This window comes from Terrapene carolina, unplaced genomic scaffold (assembly GCF_002925995.2).
Source record: "Terrapene carolina triunguis isolate 2854851 unplaced genomic scaffold, T_m_triunguis-2.0 Scaffold247, whole genome shotgun sequence".
In the NCBI taxonomy this organism is placed as follows: domain Eukaryota; kingdom Metazoa; phylum Chordata; order Testudines; family Emydidae; genus Terrapene; species Terrapene triunguis.
The window spans coordinates 2,023,780-2,041,273 of NW_020664598.1; the positions used below are offsets into that span (position 1 = coordinate 2,023,780).

General features: G+C 46.7%; 1 protein-coding gene across 1 annotated transcript in view; it reads right to left on the bottom strand.

The window, feature by feature from the left end:
• Positions 1 to 8,421: 8,421 nt before the first annotated feature.
• Positions 8,422 to 17,494, bottom strand: part of GRAP2 (GRB2 related adaptor protein 2) — a 38,615-nt gene continuing 29,542 nt past the window's right edge. The window contains exons 4-8 of the mRNA XM_026657561.1: positions 14,249 to 14,368; positions 12,821 to 12,989; positions 10,702 to 10,836; positions 9,053 to 9,172; positions 8,422 to 8,601 (exon numbers count right to left, since the gene is read on the bottom strand). Coding sequence (XP_026513346.1) covers positions 8,422 to 8,601; positions 9,053 to 9,172; positions 10,702 to 10,836; positions 12,821 to 12,989; positions 14,249 to 14,368 — 724 coding nt within the window. The remainder of the gene's footprint in view (positions 8,602 to 9,052; positions 9,173 to 10,701; positions 10,837 to 12,820; positions 12,990 to 14,248; positions 14,369 to 17,494) is intronic.

Below are 17,494 nucleotides of genomic sequence, written 5' to 3' on the forward strand. Positions count from 1 at the left end.
GGCCTTAAAGCCCTTTTGTTTCAAACAGTGGTGAAGGGAGAGCCAGTGGAGGGACTCAGAGAGGGGGCTAATGTGGTCATAGTGATGATCCAGCGAGGCCTTGGCTACGCTAGGAAAATGCATCATATTGGAAAATATGTTCACACACACATTTTAACTAACATGATGTTCAGCACAGTTTTGCCCTTAGCGTGGACAAAGTCAGTTGTGTTAAAAATGTGCCATAGTTAATTAATCATGGTTAATATGTTTAAACATGGCTGATCCCTGTCTACACTAGGTGCTAAGGTGTGCTGACCATCATATTATTTAAAATACATTAGTTAACATGTTTTCTAATATGCTGCATTTTCCCAGTGCAGCCATGGTGTGAAAAGATTGTAGCAGTAGCATTTTGAATGAACTTGAGGGAGCAAAGATGCAGAAGTCAAGGCTAGTGAGGAGGAGGGAACAACAGTCCAGGCACGAGATGATGAGGGCCTAGATGAGAGTTTTGGTGGCATGGACAGTTTTGCCTGAGTAATGACGGAGTAAAACACTCAGGATATGGCCCTTTTAAACACTCTTCTACACACATGCATAAGGATCTTTAAATAAAGTGTGTAATTGTCATTTCAAATAAGAGGAGTAAAGCGCTACACACACCCTTTGCCTCTTTACCTGAAGATCTTATCAAACTAGATGACGCCTTTCTGGAACAATAGACAAGATTCTCAGATGGTGTAAGTCACCATAGCTCCACTGACTTAATTAGAGCGACACCTGTTTACACTAGCTGGGGATCTGGCCCAATGGCCCTTCAGGACACAATGCCCACGTTTCAAACCTGGTTGTGCCTACAGCTGGGCAGGTAAATTCACAGTTAGGCACCTACATAAAAGGGGCCTGGTGTGAGATGGCTTCATCTAGAGCTGTGGGTGCTCAGCACTTCAAAAAACAAGGCCACTTACCTTTAAATCAGGGGTTCTCAAACTGGGGGTCAGGACCCCTCAGGGGGTTGTGAGGTTATTACATAGGGGTCGCGAGCTGTCAGCCACCACCCCAAACCCCGCTTTGCCTCCAGCATTTATAATAGTGTTAAATATATAAAAATCTGTTTTTAATGTATAAGGGGGGTCAGAGGCTTGCTATGTGAAAGGGGGCACCAGTACAAAAGTTTGAGAACCACTGCTTTAAATGTATTCCTCTAAGGGCAAACTCCAGCATGAGTATTTTGTGTTAATGAGGGTTATTTAATATCACACTAATAGGGCTGCAATTTGCAGATAGCTTCAGAAGTTTTTAAGGTCAGCAGGAACTATTATGCACATCTCAGCTGACCTCTCGCAGAACAAAGGCTATAGAACTTCACCCAGTGTGGTGGAACTAGAGCACATCTTCCAGTCTGGCTTTAATAATCCTAGCAGTGCAGAATCCACCACGTTTCTTGTTTCTAAGTTGTTCCAATGGTTAATTTCCCTCACTGATAAAAAAAAAAGTGCGCCTTATTTCTAGTGTAGCTTCAACTTGGACAGCCCATGTTTGTGTCTTGATGGTGCTGTAACTAGAATCTTTTTTTTTTCTGTCCTAAAATCAGAGAGAGGTGTGTGATCAGTGCTAGTGTCCATTTTCTGCTTTATAAGTATGTATGAAACATCGGCACTCCGAAAATTGTGCACGTTCAAAGGAGAAGCTCTAGCTGTAATTGGTCAGCTGATGTTAAAGATTTTAATGTGTTAGCACTGGTGTGCTCCCAGACCCGATTGACACAAACGATAGCTGCACCCAACTCAAAAGAAGCCACATCAACAGCAAGAGTTACTAATTTAGCTGCGTCACAGGACATCAAGAAATTTCTGGCTATTAATTAATTCTTCTGAAAACTTTTGGGCATGTTGAATTTACCTCCTAGGTAACATTCCTTGATAATAGCTTCTTCAGGAGATTTACCAGTGTGAACATGCTAGAAATAGTTCTTTTTCTTGTAGTAAATTCCAGTACAAGAAATGACTGTAGCTCTTTCATATTTGTGTTTTAATGGACAAGTTTTCACCACAGCTTCCACTGCTGAGATGTTGAGTGGATTCTTTGATTCAGCATTTACAGCAAATTCAACATCATCAGTGAAGAGTTTTATTAAGCAAAATCCTTGGACTTCTCAAATGTTATTCCTATACATCTAAATGTTTTGAGCCATCCCTCAAATTCTGGTAGTGTTCTTCATTTGTCCTAGTCATTGTTACGTCATTGACAGTGTTGCACTAGTAGACTTTGTTCATCAATGACAGGAAAACAGCTGGCACCAAAATGGCACCCTATGGTATACCGATATAAACAAGCGCAAAGTGGGTGTAAGAAGCAACCAGCGGCAACACTTTATATCCACTTTGCACTAGTGAAAATGACTGCACAAGGTTCACACAGCAGTGGAGAATCTGGCCTCAGGAGCCTATGCCAAAGTGATTTTATTTGTGGTTTTTATCCAGTTTTCATGTACAAAATTGTTGAATTATGTTCTGCTTCTAATTCAACATTGCATAGCCTAATCAGTACTGCAACGTCTAAAAACATTAGCTCATGCCAAGGTTCATTTCCAATTCCATTACCATGGACTAGTTCTCACCATTTATAATTACTTGTAAATATTGGAGCAATGACAAGCAGAGAGGGTGGCATGATCCCTACTCCAAAGAGCTTGCCTGAGTCAGACACATTCACTACAGTATAGACATAGAAGATACACCGGCTGAACAACCTTTAGAGCAATCAGGCAGGTGTCTATTTTTTTTTAAACTGTATTTGTCTTTGGCTGGTTCATTGAAAATCTTCTTAGAAGTGCTTTTTAAATAGAGCTTTGAACTTCAGTTATGAGTTCAGAATGTTCTTACTATTTTACATGCTTCAAATGTACTGCTAACTCCTCTGTTCTGAACCGCTTTCTTCACAGAGTTGTCCTCACTTTCATTTGCAGGGCCAAATTCACTGTGGCCACGTCTTCATAGACTGTGGTGGAGTTCCACCTGCTTATGCCAGTGATGCGTTTGACTGTAGTCTTTGTTAGATATTTTGATATCTTTTATTTTTGCTTTTAAGTTACTTTGTTTTTTGCATAAATTTTTTTGGTTTCTCCTTCTTTTCGAGACATCCCCTTTATTACCCAGGCTGCTCTTCTGTTTGCATTTCCAGCCAATGTCCTTAGCCTCCTGCCATTTGTGAAATTTTCCACTTTCATACTAGCACATGCTATGTCAGCTGAGTGGCTTTTGTTTGCACAATGAAAACCAGGGGTTCTCAAACTGGGGGTCGGGACCCCTCAGGGAGTCTTGAGGTTATTATGTGGGGGGTCACAAGCGGTCAGCCTCCACCCCAAACCCCACTTTGCCTCCAGCATTTATAATGGTGTTAAATATATAAACAAGTGTTTTTAATTTATAAGGGGGGGTCGCACTCAGAGGCTTGCTATGTGAAAGGGGTCACCAGTACAAAAGTTTGAGAACCACTGATGAAAATATAAAATGTGCTTTGAATCTCTCTTCTGCACTGAGGTCAGTGCACATTTTTTACCCATTTGTCTGTTTCTCTCCAGGCCCATAGCTGACAACTAAGTCCACAACCTTTTCCTACTGTCAGTTCTGCTTCTGCAAGTGACTTCTTTCATGCTTCATGCAAATTAAACCCCTTCACAATCCACGCGGGGGTAGGGTCCCAGAACTTGGGCTCCTGCTAGAGCCTGAACTTCTATGTCGCAATTAAACAGCCCCATAGCCCGAGCCCTGCAAACCTGAGGCAGCTGAGATGGGCCAGGCACGGGTGTTTAATAGCAGTGTAGACATACCCTCTGAGTACATTTCCCAGACCTGAAGAAGAGCTCTGTCTAAGCTTGAAAGCTTGTCTCTCATCAACAGAAGTTGGTCCAATAAAAGATATTACTCCCCCACCTTGTCTCTCTAATACCTTGGGACCAACCTGGCTACAACACCACTGGATACTGGGGGGGGGAAAGGGAGATCTGGTCACTTAAGCCCATGGTACACCTCTCAGAGGTTACACTTAGGAAGAGTTAGTCCTGGCATTCTGCACAGGAGACCCTAGGGGCAATGGCAAGCACAGTCTCCCTGTGCGCCCTTCCTCTAGCAGCTGCCAGAATGTAACCATCTGTATTCTGTTGTTTCTAATGCATTATATTGTGAGTGCATCGGTTATGTGTGTGTACGTGTACACACACACACTCTCTCTCTCTCTCTGTAACACAGAACACTGTGTTCAAGCTTTTCATGTATTGTGTTTACTCATTCTTATTAACCACTGAGACATTGTAAATAAAATATGGATTTTCACCATACTGAGGACAAAAAGCTAGTTCAGCCATCAAAGTGAACCCAGCTGAGCTATGCTTAATAACTTGCACTTCTGTTATCCCTCCAAATGCAATCCAGCTTCTTCAGTATCATTTGCTTAAAAAATGGTCTTGCTTTTCCACGCACTTTCACTGCTCCTGTTCTTGTTTATAATCTGTTTTCTTGTATGCTGTCATTTTTGCCTGTGAAAAATACTAAACCAAATACTTAACTGGATTTCCCCCCCCTCTTTCAGCTTCACAGTAGGATATCATCCAGACTGTATTCCTGGATTATTGGTTTATAAAATATTGACAAACACCAGGAAGATGTAGCATATGAGAGTCTAAGACATGCATGTGCATAATCCCTTTGATTTCATTGCCTTACATATTATTTCTTGAAACATCAATTTAAAAAACACGTGGAGAGCTACCTCTTACACAAGAAATCACTTGACCCTGGAGTGCTTCCAATTTACCGCCCAGTATTAATTAGTTAATCTTTGTAAAGGGACTTTAACTATGTAAAGTACTATTTGAGTGCTAAGCACATGATCCTCAATCTAATTTGTTTGCAACCACTTCTTCATTACCTACACAGTCTTTAGGAGGCTGAGCAAAGGAGAAAAATTCCTCAGTTTAAATTTTAAAAATAAATGTAAACACAACAATTAATTGAAAAATAATACAACATGGTGGAGATAAATCTGAGAGAACCATTTTATCCTCTTCAGGCAGTTCCAAATCTGAAATTGCTTCCTTACTTTTATTGGTCTTTGATTTTTTTCTTTTATCTTCCTCTGCCTTGTTCTTCTCTCTTTCTTGATCTTAAACCTTCCCTCTTCCAAATCCACTCCTTGTCTTAAAAAGAACCTTGTGACAGGGCCGCCTGGGGGGGTGGTGGGCAAGTGGGGTAATTTGCCCCAGGCCGTGGGCCCCGCAGGGGCCCCCACGAGAGTTTTTCGGGGCCCCTGGAGCGGGGTCCTTCATGTGCTCCAGGGGCCCCGGAAAACTCTCGCGGGGCCCGGGCCCCCTGAGCTTCTTCCGCTCTGGGTCTTCGGTGGCAGTTCGGCGGCGGGGGCCCCCTGCCGCCGAAGACCCAAGGCCCCCTGAATCCTCTGGGTGGCCCTACCTTGTGAAGCTGTGGAGTCACTTAGGGTTAGATTCTGACACCCTTCCATTGAACAGGATACCTCACTCCATGAACAGTCCCATTGATTTTCAAGGGGACTGCTCAAAGAGAAAGGATTACTCTGCATAGGGGTGTCAGAATCTAGCCCATATAGAACCACCAGGACCAAAGCCAGCCCAGATATAGCACAAGGTAATTGAGGAAAACGGAAATGCAACCATTTGTACCTCAGCTGAATTTCACTCAACAGATTTTAGCATGTCCCTCTGTTTCCTGCAGTGTTGTAGCTATATCAGTCCCAGGATATTAGAGGTACAAGGTGAGTGAAGTAATATCTTTTACTGGATAAAGCTTGTCTCTCTCACCAACAGAAGTTGGTCCAATAAAAGATATTACCTCACCCACCTTGTCCCGCTGTTTCCGGAAACTCATTGTTCTAAACCTGGGTAACCAACTTCAGGGGCTTCATTTCAGATTTCAGTAGGGGAGGGGGCAACTTTCAGTGGGGGTCAAGGGACTGCTTAGTTCCCTCGAAACTCTTGGATAAAATGTAAAAATCCATAATTAGGCTGTCCCCGTCACAGAGGGGAGAGACCTCATTGTCCTTTTCCTGGAAAAACTGACACTCTGTAGTAGAAGACATCAGCCCCCAATCCACTACTGGGCTGGAGCATTGCAGTGCAGCACAGGGGGGCTGGGACCAGTCATGCCCTATAATCTGTAGGCTGCAGGGGAAATGTTGGCTTTGTTTATGGAGGTGATTGGGCTCCTCTCAGCCATGGTACCCTGAGCCAGCCCTCTCACCATGCCCACAACAGAGGAGTCCTGCCTACATCCATTAAACTGAGCACTTTCCACTTGTCACACATGAGACAGAAGATCCATGTCAGATCATCTGCTTCATTGATTCCCTAGCAACCAATATTTCTGGCCACAAATTTGCAAGTCACAGCTTCTGGCCCCAAGTGCTGGGGCCAGTCAGTGGCAATGGAGTGTGGCAGCGGATGAGGTTGGAGCAGAGCTGCAGTCAGACAGGTGGGTCCCTGCAGCTGGGCTGCGTAGGTTGGGGAGTGGAGGCTTCAGGTTGCCCATGGGGCTCCAAACACCAAAGGTTTCAGAGAGCAGAGCCGGTCTCTGGATCTGGTGTCTGAGTTGTTCACACATGGTAACTGCTCACACATTTCAACTCTCCCTCCCCCATCTCCCCACCCTACCTAAATGATGCCCCTGACCAAATTCCTGTTAAGCTCTCCATACCTATTCCTGCCTTTATAAGCAATATTCTTCTTTATATTTATATTTTTTAAACTGTACTTCATTTGTTCCAGTTCCCTCAAGCATTCCAGAAAAGCTCCTTACTACTCAAGAACAGCAAATGTTGCACATCTTGTGACAATGGTATTTATGCCATGTCCTTAGATGGCATTCAGCCTGGCTCCTCTTTTCTTTTTTCCCCATTGGTTTTATCCTTTATCAAGTCCATTTTTACTGATGGGTCTGGTTTGTGTTTTCTTTCATGCCAAATAAACTGAAATCAGCACTTCCTTGCTGACTCCTGAGGTCTTAAACATGGTAGGAAACTATTTTATTCAGGCAGCTTGCTAAATTTCAACTCTCATGAGTAGCAGTTACTCAACGCTCTCGCTCAAGATTTTGATCATTTTAAATGTGTATTTGCAATTCATTTATATCACAATTGGTGATTTCTACAACTCTCTCCTTTTTTAAAATTTCAATCTTGTTTCCAATGTGTTGGGCATTTACCTTATTTAGTTCAAAGGAAACAGGTATATAGAGGAGACTGTTCTTGATTGCAACTTTATTCACTGCATTCACACAAGTAGAGTAGTAGCCCTGCCTGGAATCTGGCATCAAAATAGTGCTAGCTAGAGATTGCTTCTGGCACTATAGTAATATTCATAACAAGAGACCCGAGAGATGGATACTCAGGAGAGGTGAAAAAGAAGCTAGGCATGGGGAAGCTGCAGGCCATGAGAGGGGTGGGTGGAAAATCAGGGATGTGAAATTGGGACAATTTCTAAAGACAGCACGGTGCTACACAACCATATATAGTTGTCTTCTGCCCTCCCCGCAATGATCAAATACCTTTGCAGGAGAGTGTGTGTATGTATATTCGTTTGTGTGTGTGTGTTCACATAGATACACAGAGGTGGATGATACATGTTACCAGCAACTCAAGGTTATATAAACAGGGATTCCAGATTCCCAAAAATATAGGAGGAAGATTTTTAGGCAGGAACATACCACAAAAAAAATTCCAATTTAACAAAACTATTGGTGACTTCCACCATATTTCCAGCTGGTGACTATTGGTTTGGCTGAAAAGCCAGGCCCCCTTACAGGACTGTTTAATGGAAAGTGCAGCATATCTTGGAAGGCAGCTTGGACAGTGGACAGGAGTACATGTGGTATGGGCAGGAGTGCGTGAGGGCAGGTCTATAAGAAGCTGCAAAGAACTTGGTTTCTCTCTCTCCTCACATATTGGTTCCATATTGGATTGCTCTGTACACCAGTTTACAGAACCACATCCCTTCCTCTGCTAGATGGCATGTCGCAAGGTCCAAAAGGTGGTGCTCAGATGTTGGAGGAGGTGGGGCTGCCTACAAGCTGAAACCTGGCTTGCTTGAGGTGGGTTCCCATGTGACTTATCTAATTTAGCAAAGTCTGAGTTAGCAACATTTTGCCAAAATGATGGCAGTGCAGGCAGGATCCAGCAAGACCTCATGAACGATCCAGGATTCTTGCTCCCTCTAACACTGGAGTGTAAAAGGAGAGAAAACCCCCACCGCTCTCCAGAGATCCCTTTAATATTAACTAATCAATGGATCAGCTGCCAATAAATTATTATTGTAATAAAAACGTGGTATGTTCTGGTTGCATGGAAGATGCTCTCTCTGCCCCCAACACACCAGAGCAGCTCCATCCCAACACATCTTGGAATGCTGCAGAATCACCGGGTCACTGGTGTAACATAGTTGGAAGGGAAGAGACCCAATTTGCCACGCAGGCGCCCTTTCCACCAACACGGGTTAGAGTTGTCCAGGACTTCTACGATGTCTCCACTGCGGAATCCTAGCTCATCACACTCCAATGCCTCAAAGTCATACAGGGCTTGGACCCATAGTGTTTGCTGAGGAGGAGGAGACAGGAGAGGTCAGACACAATTCTTATGAATCTCCCCCACAACACGAACCAAAAAGAGCAAGAAATGCAACGCTGGGATATGAAACCATGATACCCAGTATGGAATTCAATGGAAGAGCCATCAGGACCCCAGAAAGTAGAGCCTGAATAAGAGAGACACCTGAGGGTAGGTTCAAGTTGTCAGGAACCCCCAGTATCCCTCTCAATATATTCACTCCCCAAAGTAGAACTCAAGTGGCTGGGGCATATAGGAATGGAGCACACGCCGCGGAAACTCCTTCTAAAGTGACAGGGATGTGCAACATCACATCAGGTATAATACACTGTTCCTCCTCCTGACCTCTCCCAGAGAATAGTAAACCTCCTAGCCTCTATAGTGGTTTCCTTGAGAGAAGGGATCAGGTAGATGACAGGAGCATATAATGCAAACCACCTACCTGTGATTGTTGAAATGATGGTTCTGTTTGTCTCCGGTACATGGATGCTGCACTCCCTTCTCCATGGTCTCTGAGGCGATGAAGCCCATCCTTTCTGTCCAGGCTCCCACCACCTCTGTCCTAGAAAGTGAGGTGCAAGAGAAGAGCCATTAATATACTCCGATGTGCAACTGGACTGGGGTGGGGATTCAGTTACTGGGGACCAGGGTTTCAGGATCCAGCCAGTGCATATGTCACCTAATGCCTCCAAGTAATTTCTTGTCTCCATTTATTAGGTCTTTGTTTCCCAGGTGTTCATTGGGCTGCAAGCAACACACCTAACAGGAAAGGACTCCTTAGTCTGTGCCCTTTGGTTTGGACCAAGAATCTCAAGCTGGGCAGTTGGGTACAGCTTCCCAATTTCCTTTCTCAGTACCTAGCATTTCAAATGCCCCTTTGGTCATGCCTGCACCTTAGTCAGCCTAAAAGGTCAGTGTGACTGGATTCCACTTTGCATGTCAATTGTCCCTGACTGGAAGTGTCAGAGTGAGTCAAACTCAGAGACACAGGATTCATTTTTTTTTTTGGGGTATACTTTTCTCTTACAAGTATTTCTGCTCTGTATCAAATATGACTCATGGACAGATTTGTCACAAAGGGCCCAGGCTCCAATCTTGTGACAAGTTGTATTATTCTACCAACAGTCCACTTCTTATATAACGTTGCTCCTGAATGATGGGGTATAGAACTGGCCACTCCCAGAGTGTCCTTGGCCCTCCTCTATTGGGACTCTCTTGCCATATGAGGCTTGGTTTTGGATCTCTTCCCCTAGTGGGACCAGTCTTCTCCTCAGATGAGGCCAATACTGTTGCAGCATCTCCTGCTACAGACAGGAGGCAGCCCCTCCTCCCCATGGTAGCCATTTCCCACCCAAATTAATATGGAACAATTGTAGAGGCAGCACCATGCACTGCTCTTTCCTCCCATCCCTACAATAAGAGCATTTTTTGCATGCACCTTCACCATCTCTGCCCAGCCCCAGGACTGAAGGATGACACTCCGGGAGCTCCCAGCAGAGAAAGAGAGAACCCAGGACTCACATCAGAAACAGGGAGCATGTGGAATGTGCTCAAAGAAACCAAACTTTCCCAATAGTAATCAACTCATTTCCCATTCCCAACATGCACCATGGTGCCGAATCTTATCACCACAACACAGCAAAAGAAACGGGCTGCACAGTTGGGCTTGTCCTAGAGACTTCAGAGGCATTCCTAGATAGGTGTGTGGGTGAGTGTTGATCTGTGCTCCCAATATGACTTTCAGTCTTGTCCCAAGCGCAACATTTTGCCATACTTGGCCATTCTTGCAAGACTGGGTTTGCTGTTCCCAGCCCTCCAGTTAGAGTGTCACTTGCCTGTTGAGTTAGGATTTTTGCAGGTCCATCCCATAAACTCTGATATTAGAGGACAAAATAGAAGTTCACATATTTATTTCAGTCCACCAGATGTCACCATGCTGACACTATACATTGATGCTACATCACAATGTGAAGAAGCAGTCATGGCGATGCACTTAAACAATTAGGTAAACAGCCCGGCTCCTAGTGAGCAGAGACCAGCGTGTTCTGCAGCCCAGGCTCATCCCAGCTAACTCCTCTTTCCCAGTGATACCTGTTGCTGCTGCTGCTGCAGGGGTGGTGAGGGATCTGCATATCTCTTGGACATTGATGCTCGGATTTCTCCAGCTGCTCCACTCAGGCGGAGTCCTTCCTGTGCCCCCCGTTCCAGGCTCCCACCACGCCTCTCCTGGGGAGGGGAGAATGATAAAGGTCGGGCCAGGTCTGCTTCCCACAATGCCCTTGCTGGTATTCTGGCAATCAGTACTCTGTCCCTTTCCCTCCCCAGATCTCTGTCCTCCCACTACTCTCCCTAATCCTAGGGCCTATGCAAAGGAGGACTCCTGCTCCTCTGAACAAATTGACAAATCTAGGATCCTGGATTCACCACAGCCACTCCCCCTCAGAAGTGCAAGTGGGGATTTGGGGCTGTGAGCCCAAATACATGGATGGGTTTGGAGCCTGCATTTGTCCCCTCACTACACACACAAGGTGAGTTGGGCCCCAATGTTCTCTCCAGTAAACAATCATGTGTGGCTGAGGCATTTTACAGAAAGAGAAGAGCATGTCTGGGGCCTATTTACCCACTGTAAATAAGAGTGGTTGTGAGACCTTGTGTTTAGTTAACTGCCCAGACCCACACTTTCAAGGGCTCAGCACCCACAATGACGCCTGATTTTCGGTAGAGCTCAGCATCCAACATGCACCCCAAGAGCTGAGCTCTTTTGAAAACTCTGGCCTCAGACTTAATTTATCTCTGCACCTGGCTCTACTTATTAATTATTATTATAATTGCTGTAGTGCCTATGAGTCCCAGTCGTGGCCCAAGACCCCATGGTGCTAGGCGCTGTACAAACCCTCATCACCACAGCCATGGAGTGGAGCATTGGCTGCAACCTCCCCTCCCCTATTCTTTCATTTACCTGTCTACATCTTGGCACAAATATCATCCCCCTTCCTCCCTCTCCCTGCTCTGAGCCACCTTCAACAGATTGTTTTACTAATACAATATCTCCTGCCCTGTGCAGACTTCCTCTGCTGTCAGCTCTCTCCTATATGTGGCCTCCCTTACAGCTACGTAATGCTTTAAAAAAAAGCCAGATAAGTGGTCTAGAAGGAGTCAACAACACAGAACCCTTTATCAGATTGAAAAACCCTATGGCCCTTTTGGAGCTGAAAAGAATGTCCCACATGGAGCTGATAAAACTTTATTGCCACAATGAACAAGTCATGTATTTTCTGCCTTGTCTCTAACCACACATCCTGGTAATTTAATACCAGAGTCCGCTTCCTGGTTAAGCAGTGCTTCAGTTACTGTAGTTACCATGTGTTTTCTCTCTCTTTCTCAGCATTGTGTGTGCAATGGCTGGCAGCCTGTGCTGCGTCATTCCCTCATTTTCCTGGCACAGAACCACCAAATGGGCATTCGGTGAACAGGGATTTCCCTGCTTCCACAAACATCTTTTGCTGCTTCTTCCTTGAACTCACAAACTGTGCTCACATCTCTGGAATTCTGGGACAACTTTATGCCCCTTTTTTGCCACCCCTTCTACATCCTGTCCCCAATTCCTCCACAATACTCTGCTATGTTCTGTAACTAATAAGAGAGAAGCAATTCCTCAATGCAGCCAAACTTTCAGCTATAACAGTGACAGCACCCAAAGTCCATTCAAGGAGGCAAAGAAACCAAATTCAATTTTTTCTCTTAATTCTGCCAATAAACTCAGTTTGCCCTGTGATCCCCTTCCTGTTCTATCCCTGAGCCCCTAAACACATCAGTGTTCCTGCAGCTATTCTGTACCACCCCTTCCTAAAGCTAGACCTGGCTCCCCTTATTCATGCTGATGCACCTCAATCCTGACCTGCAGCATGTCCTGCAGTTCCAGTCCTTGGGCCCCTACACAGCTCTGGCAAAGCCTCTCAGTCCTGATTTGCAGCATTCCCTGCTGCGACTTCAGCTTGTCGTAAATGGAGACAGCGAATCTCATTAAGTTACATAATGTGTTTATGATGCAATCAATCAAAAATCTAGGCTGAGAGGCCCTCCAATCTAGAGACCTGACTGGGATTCTACTGAAGGTCCCCAGAGGCAACATTCTAGCACTAAATTCATCCCATGAGATGGCTTTCTCCACTTGTGTTTTTCAGGGATGGTTTGAGAACCCTGGGCATACCTTCTCTTCTTGGCTCCCATCTCTCAGGAATATCAGCTTCTGCCTGGAGATAGAGGAGGTCTTATAGTACTCCACCAATTTGTTTAGTGACTGGAATTTCTCTGTCCATAAGTAGTAGTTGCCCTTTGTATCCCGCATCACCCTGAAGTGCTGGACATCATCCTCATGCCTGTGATCAAGGGGAGAAATGAACATCAGATGATAATTTTACTTTCCTCAAATACCTTTAATCCAAAAGCCCTTTGCAGACTCTGGACCAAATTTGGACTTGTGGAAAGTGAAGTCAGTGGCATTGCACCTGGATACACTGGATCTGAACGTAACCCTGTATGTAAAGGAATCACTCACCAACCAGAAAAATGCAGCTGCCTTGAGGATGCATGGCCAAATGGGAGAATCAGTACAGGGCACTGGGGCTCAGACCTTTACTTTCAAAATAAGGGTCATGGGATCTTTTATGACCACAAATGGTTAGAAGCTTCATTCTGCACCTTATTTAAAAGAGAGTAAGGCAGCAGCACGGGTGCCCGTTAACAAGTGGACCTGTGTTGGCTCTAAGCAAAGAGCGCCACCAGATTATAACCTTACCTGAGGTATTTTTCCTCAGGTTAATCCCTAGACAAGATGGGGCGAAGGACTGAGATTTACCCCTTCATACTTGTTGCATAACGTCCACCAGCACCCAATGGAACAACGGATTCCCTCTGAAGAACCGTCTGCAGTCCCAGTGCCATGCAGGGCCATGCTGGGTTCACGCAGGAGGGGGCAGTGTTGGGTTTGAAACAAAGGCTGAGAATGGCTGGACTAGAATAAGTGGCTGAAAAGGGAAACAAGCATAGGGAGTAAGAGGCCCAGGGGGCTGGGAAATGGAGTCTTTTTGATTTATTAGTCAATGTTCATACAGCATTTCAGTATTCAAAGTGCTACATAAATGCTAAGGATTTTTATTATCATAATTGTTAAGCTGCTGGTTCCTGTGCAATTTGGTCAACAGCGATTGAAAGCCATTCCTGTCTGGTGGCTGCTCAGTGGCCTATGTGAAATAAATTAATGGTGCAAGTCACCTCCTAATGGATATTAAACAGCATTCTTGGCCAGTAACTAAAGCCATTAGGCAAAAAAACAAACAAAAAACAAACAAAAAAAACCATACCTGAAAGGCACACGTTTTGCATGGTGGGAGATGGCCCACAGAATGCGCTCTGCTCTGCTTCAGAAGGAGCAGGACAGCTGGGGTTGTGATTTTGGGATGGGGTATTTGCTGTGTCACTTTAATGGAAAAAGAAACATCCGAGAAGCAGATGCCTCACTTGTTCCCATTGACTGGCACCACACAAGCTTCCCAAGGCACTGCCATCCTGTCAAGGGGAGGCTAGGGACAGCAGCATTAACCAGAAACAGCAGAAAGATACTGTAAGTAGCAGGTACCTGACAGAGATGGAGAAGTCACCAGGGGAGTTCTGGCTGGCTCGGATGATGAAAGAGCCGACTTCCTTGCTCATGAGTAAGTTCTCTGCCTCATGGCGGGATATCCCTTCATTAAACCAGCTGTCAAGGGGAATAAATCACATGCATGTGAATAAGGAAATGGATTAGAGAAAAAGAAGGTAAGAGATGAGAGGAGGGTTCGGAATGAGCAGAGGTAGGAGAAGGAGAAGGGAAAGGGACTAGAGGGTTAGGTAGGATTGTCTCCTGCTAACAATGCATGTTCTCGAAGTATGGTGCATAGAAACAGAGATGGAGAAAATGGCCCTTTATGAAGACCAACTTCCTTCCCCCTTCCCCTTTCCAGTGTCCAGCCTGAACAACTTTCAAAATGAGGAGCTGCTGCTGCTCAGAAAAGGATCAAAGTGGAAATGTTTCAGCCCAGCTATTACATACTCTGTGTGTGTGAGAGGGAAAGGTTAATGAAGACGTAATTTTTATGTGAGATGCATAATGAACGGGCTGATTCCACTGCTCCAAGTGTGCCAGGGAAAAGCTGCTAGCGTAACACCCTGGGGGCACCTCAGCAAACCCTGTACATGCAGCATGGAAGGAGAGAACTTTGGCGCCAAAAATACAGGCCTGTATTTGCTTGTTGAGCTAACAGAGCAAGTCCCACAGCTCAACCAGTAGATGGAATTCACACATAATGACATACATACAGTATCACCACTCTCAGGATTTTTTCCACCAGCGACATAATTTTGTCTGGGGCTGGAGGAGCCAGTCTGGCAACGACCTTGCGTGAATTTAAGCCCTCCAACTGGCTGCCTGCCCCACTTGCCTGCCTCCTGGTACTGAGCAAGCAATCAAAGCTACTACAGGAAGAGCTACCCCCCACCCCATAGCAATATGAAGCCATTCTCACAGGAGGGGAGGGGAGAGGAGGGAGCAGAAGCAGGGCCGGCTCCAGGCACCAGTGCAGCAAGCAGGTGCTTGGGGCGGCCAATGGAAAGGGGCGGCACGTCCGGCTCTTCGGTGGCAATTTGGCGGCGGGTCCCTCAGTCCCTCTCGGAGGGAAGGACCTGCCACCGAAGAATGAAGCGGCGGGGTAGAGCTGCCGCCGAAGTGCCGCCGATCGCGCCTTTTTTTCCCCCCGCTGCTTGGGGCGGCAAAAACGCTGGAGCCGGCCCTGAGCAGAAGCCCCGAGCAGTTCCGGATGGTGCCACTCCTTCCTCTTCCCAGCCCTCCTGTAAGCAACTGGCACAGGATAGCGCTTCTGCTCCTCCCCCGTTTCCCCTGCCACCGCCAGCCTGGTAACAGCAGAAAGGGCATAGGGGAGCGACAACCCTGCGGCAGACCCCCAGACCTGGGAGAAGGGGGCGAAGAACACCAGGAGGAGAAGAAGTGAGGCTGGGGGGCTGAACTGACAAGGTGTGGGTCTGGAGGGGCTGAACAGAGGAGATCTGAATTGATGGGGGTGGGGGCGGAATTGCTGGGCAGTGGATGGGCAGATATGGAGGTGAGAGCTCCTGCAGCAGGGCCAAAATCACCTTATCTAATCCATTTGGGAGCATGGGCAACATTAATTGTCTCACACACCCTGGGGATGGGCAGGGGGAGTTCAGAAATCAAAGACAGACCAAAACACACAACTTTTGGGCCAATCTCATGATTTTTGGAGGGATCTGACTCGTGATTTTTCTCTTGAGACTGGCAATACTGTAGGTCTTCTAAATTCCATCCAACAGGGGGCAGTGGCACACAGGCATTCCCAGAGAGAACAATCCCTCCAGTACCTACAGGAGCAGCTCTTCTAACATCTGCCCCAGGGTAATAATATGCAAATAATCAGGGCCGGCTTTATGACCCGCGGGGCCCGATTCCAATATCCGGTGGCGGTCCGGGTCTTCAGAGGCACTTCGCGGCGGGGGGCACCGAAGGACCCCCCGCTGCTGAAATGCCGCCGAAGACCCCCGGAGCAGGGCCCTCTTAGGCGCGGGGCCCGATTCCGAGGAATTGGGTGAATCGGCTTAAAGCCGGCCCTGCAAATAATAATAATAAAAAAAATCTTAGTTGGCAATATACTAGGCAGTGTAGGAAAAAGCCCCCAGCATCCTCTCTCCTGCAATGCTGCTGCAGCACTTTGGAAGAAGGAGGGATGAGGGGCCTGTAGCTTCAGGTAGGATTTCTGTGAATCTAAAGAGAAGGATTGTAAATCCGTTGCACAGTAGTATTTAGCATGTCAGGCTAGTGCATTTTGCTATGCATTTAGATTCACAGAAATCCTTCCTCAAACTGCAGTCCTCTCCATCCTGCTCCTCTTCAATTTGCTGCAGCATCAGTGGTTTGAGCATTGGCCTGCTAAACCCAGGGTTGTGAGTTCAATCCTTGAGGGGGTCATTTAGGGAACTGGGGTAAAAATCTGTCTGGGGATTAGTCCTGCCTTGAGCAGCAGGTTGGACTAGATGACCTCCTGAGGTCCCTTCCAACCCTGACATACTATGAATCACAGTGGAGAGCAATGTGGGAAAGACCTCTCTCTCAAAAAGCAACAGAGGGTCCTGTGGCACCTTTAAGACTAACAGAAGTATTGGGAGCATAAGCTTTCGTGGGTAAGAACCTCACTTCTTCAGATGCAAGACCTCTCTCTCAGTGATCTAGAGCAAGCAGGGGTCTTCAAAGGAGCAGGAAGACTTGACAAGGCGGGGATGACATGTGCCTGGTCTATCATCACTGACAATCAAGGTTTAGACAATAGACATTGCTTTTCATGTAGCATCACACTGACCTCTAGTGGATAGAATGAAACTCACATATGTGGGGGCTGGGTATTAACAACAGGGCTTAGAGCAGGGGTGGGCAAACTATGGCCCGCGGGCCACATCTGTCCTGCGGGACCGTCCTACCGTGCCCCCGAGCTCCTGGCCCAGGAGGCTCGCCCCCGGCCCCTCCCCTGCTGTCCCCCCTCCCCCACAGCCTCAGCTTGCTTGCTCCGCCGCCGGCGCAATGCTCTGGGAGGTGGGGCTGTGAGCTCCTGGGACAGCGCAGCTGCAAAGCCCGGCCTGACCCGGTGTCTGTGCTGCGCAGTGGCGGCGGCAGTGGCATGACCCGGCTCCAGCTGGGCAGCGTGGCTGTTATGCCGCCAGCCACCGGTGCTCCAGGCAGCGCGGTAAGGGAGCAGGGGGGGTTGGATAGAGGGCAGGGGAATTTGGGGTGGTGGTCAGGGGGTGGGGCAGTGGGGGGGGG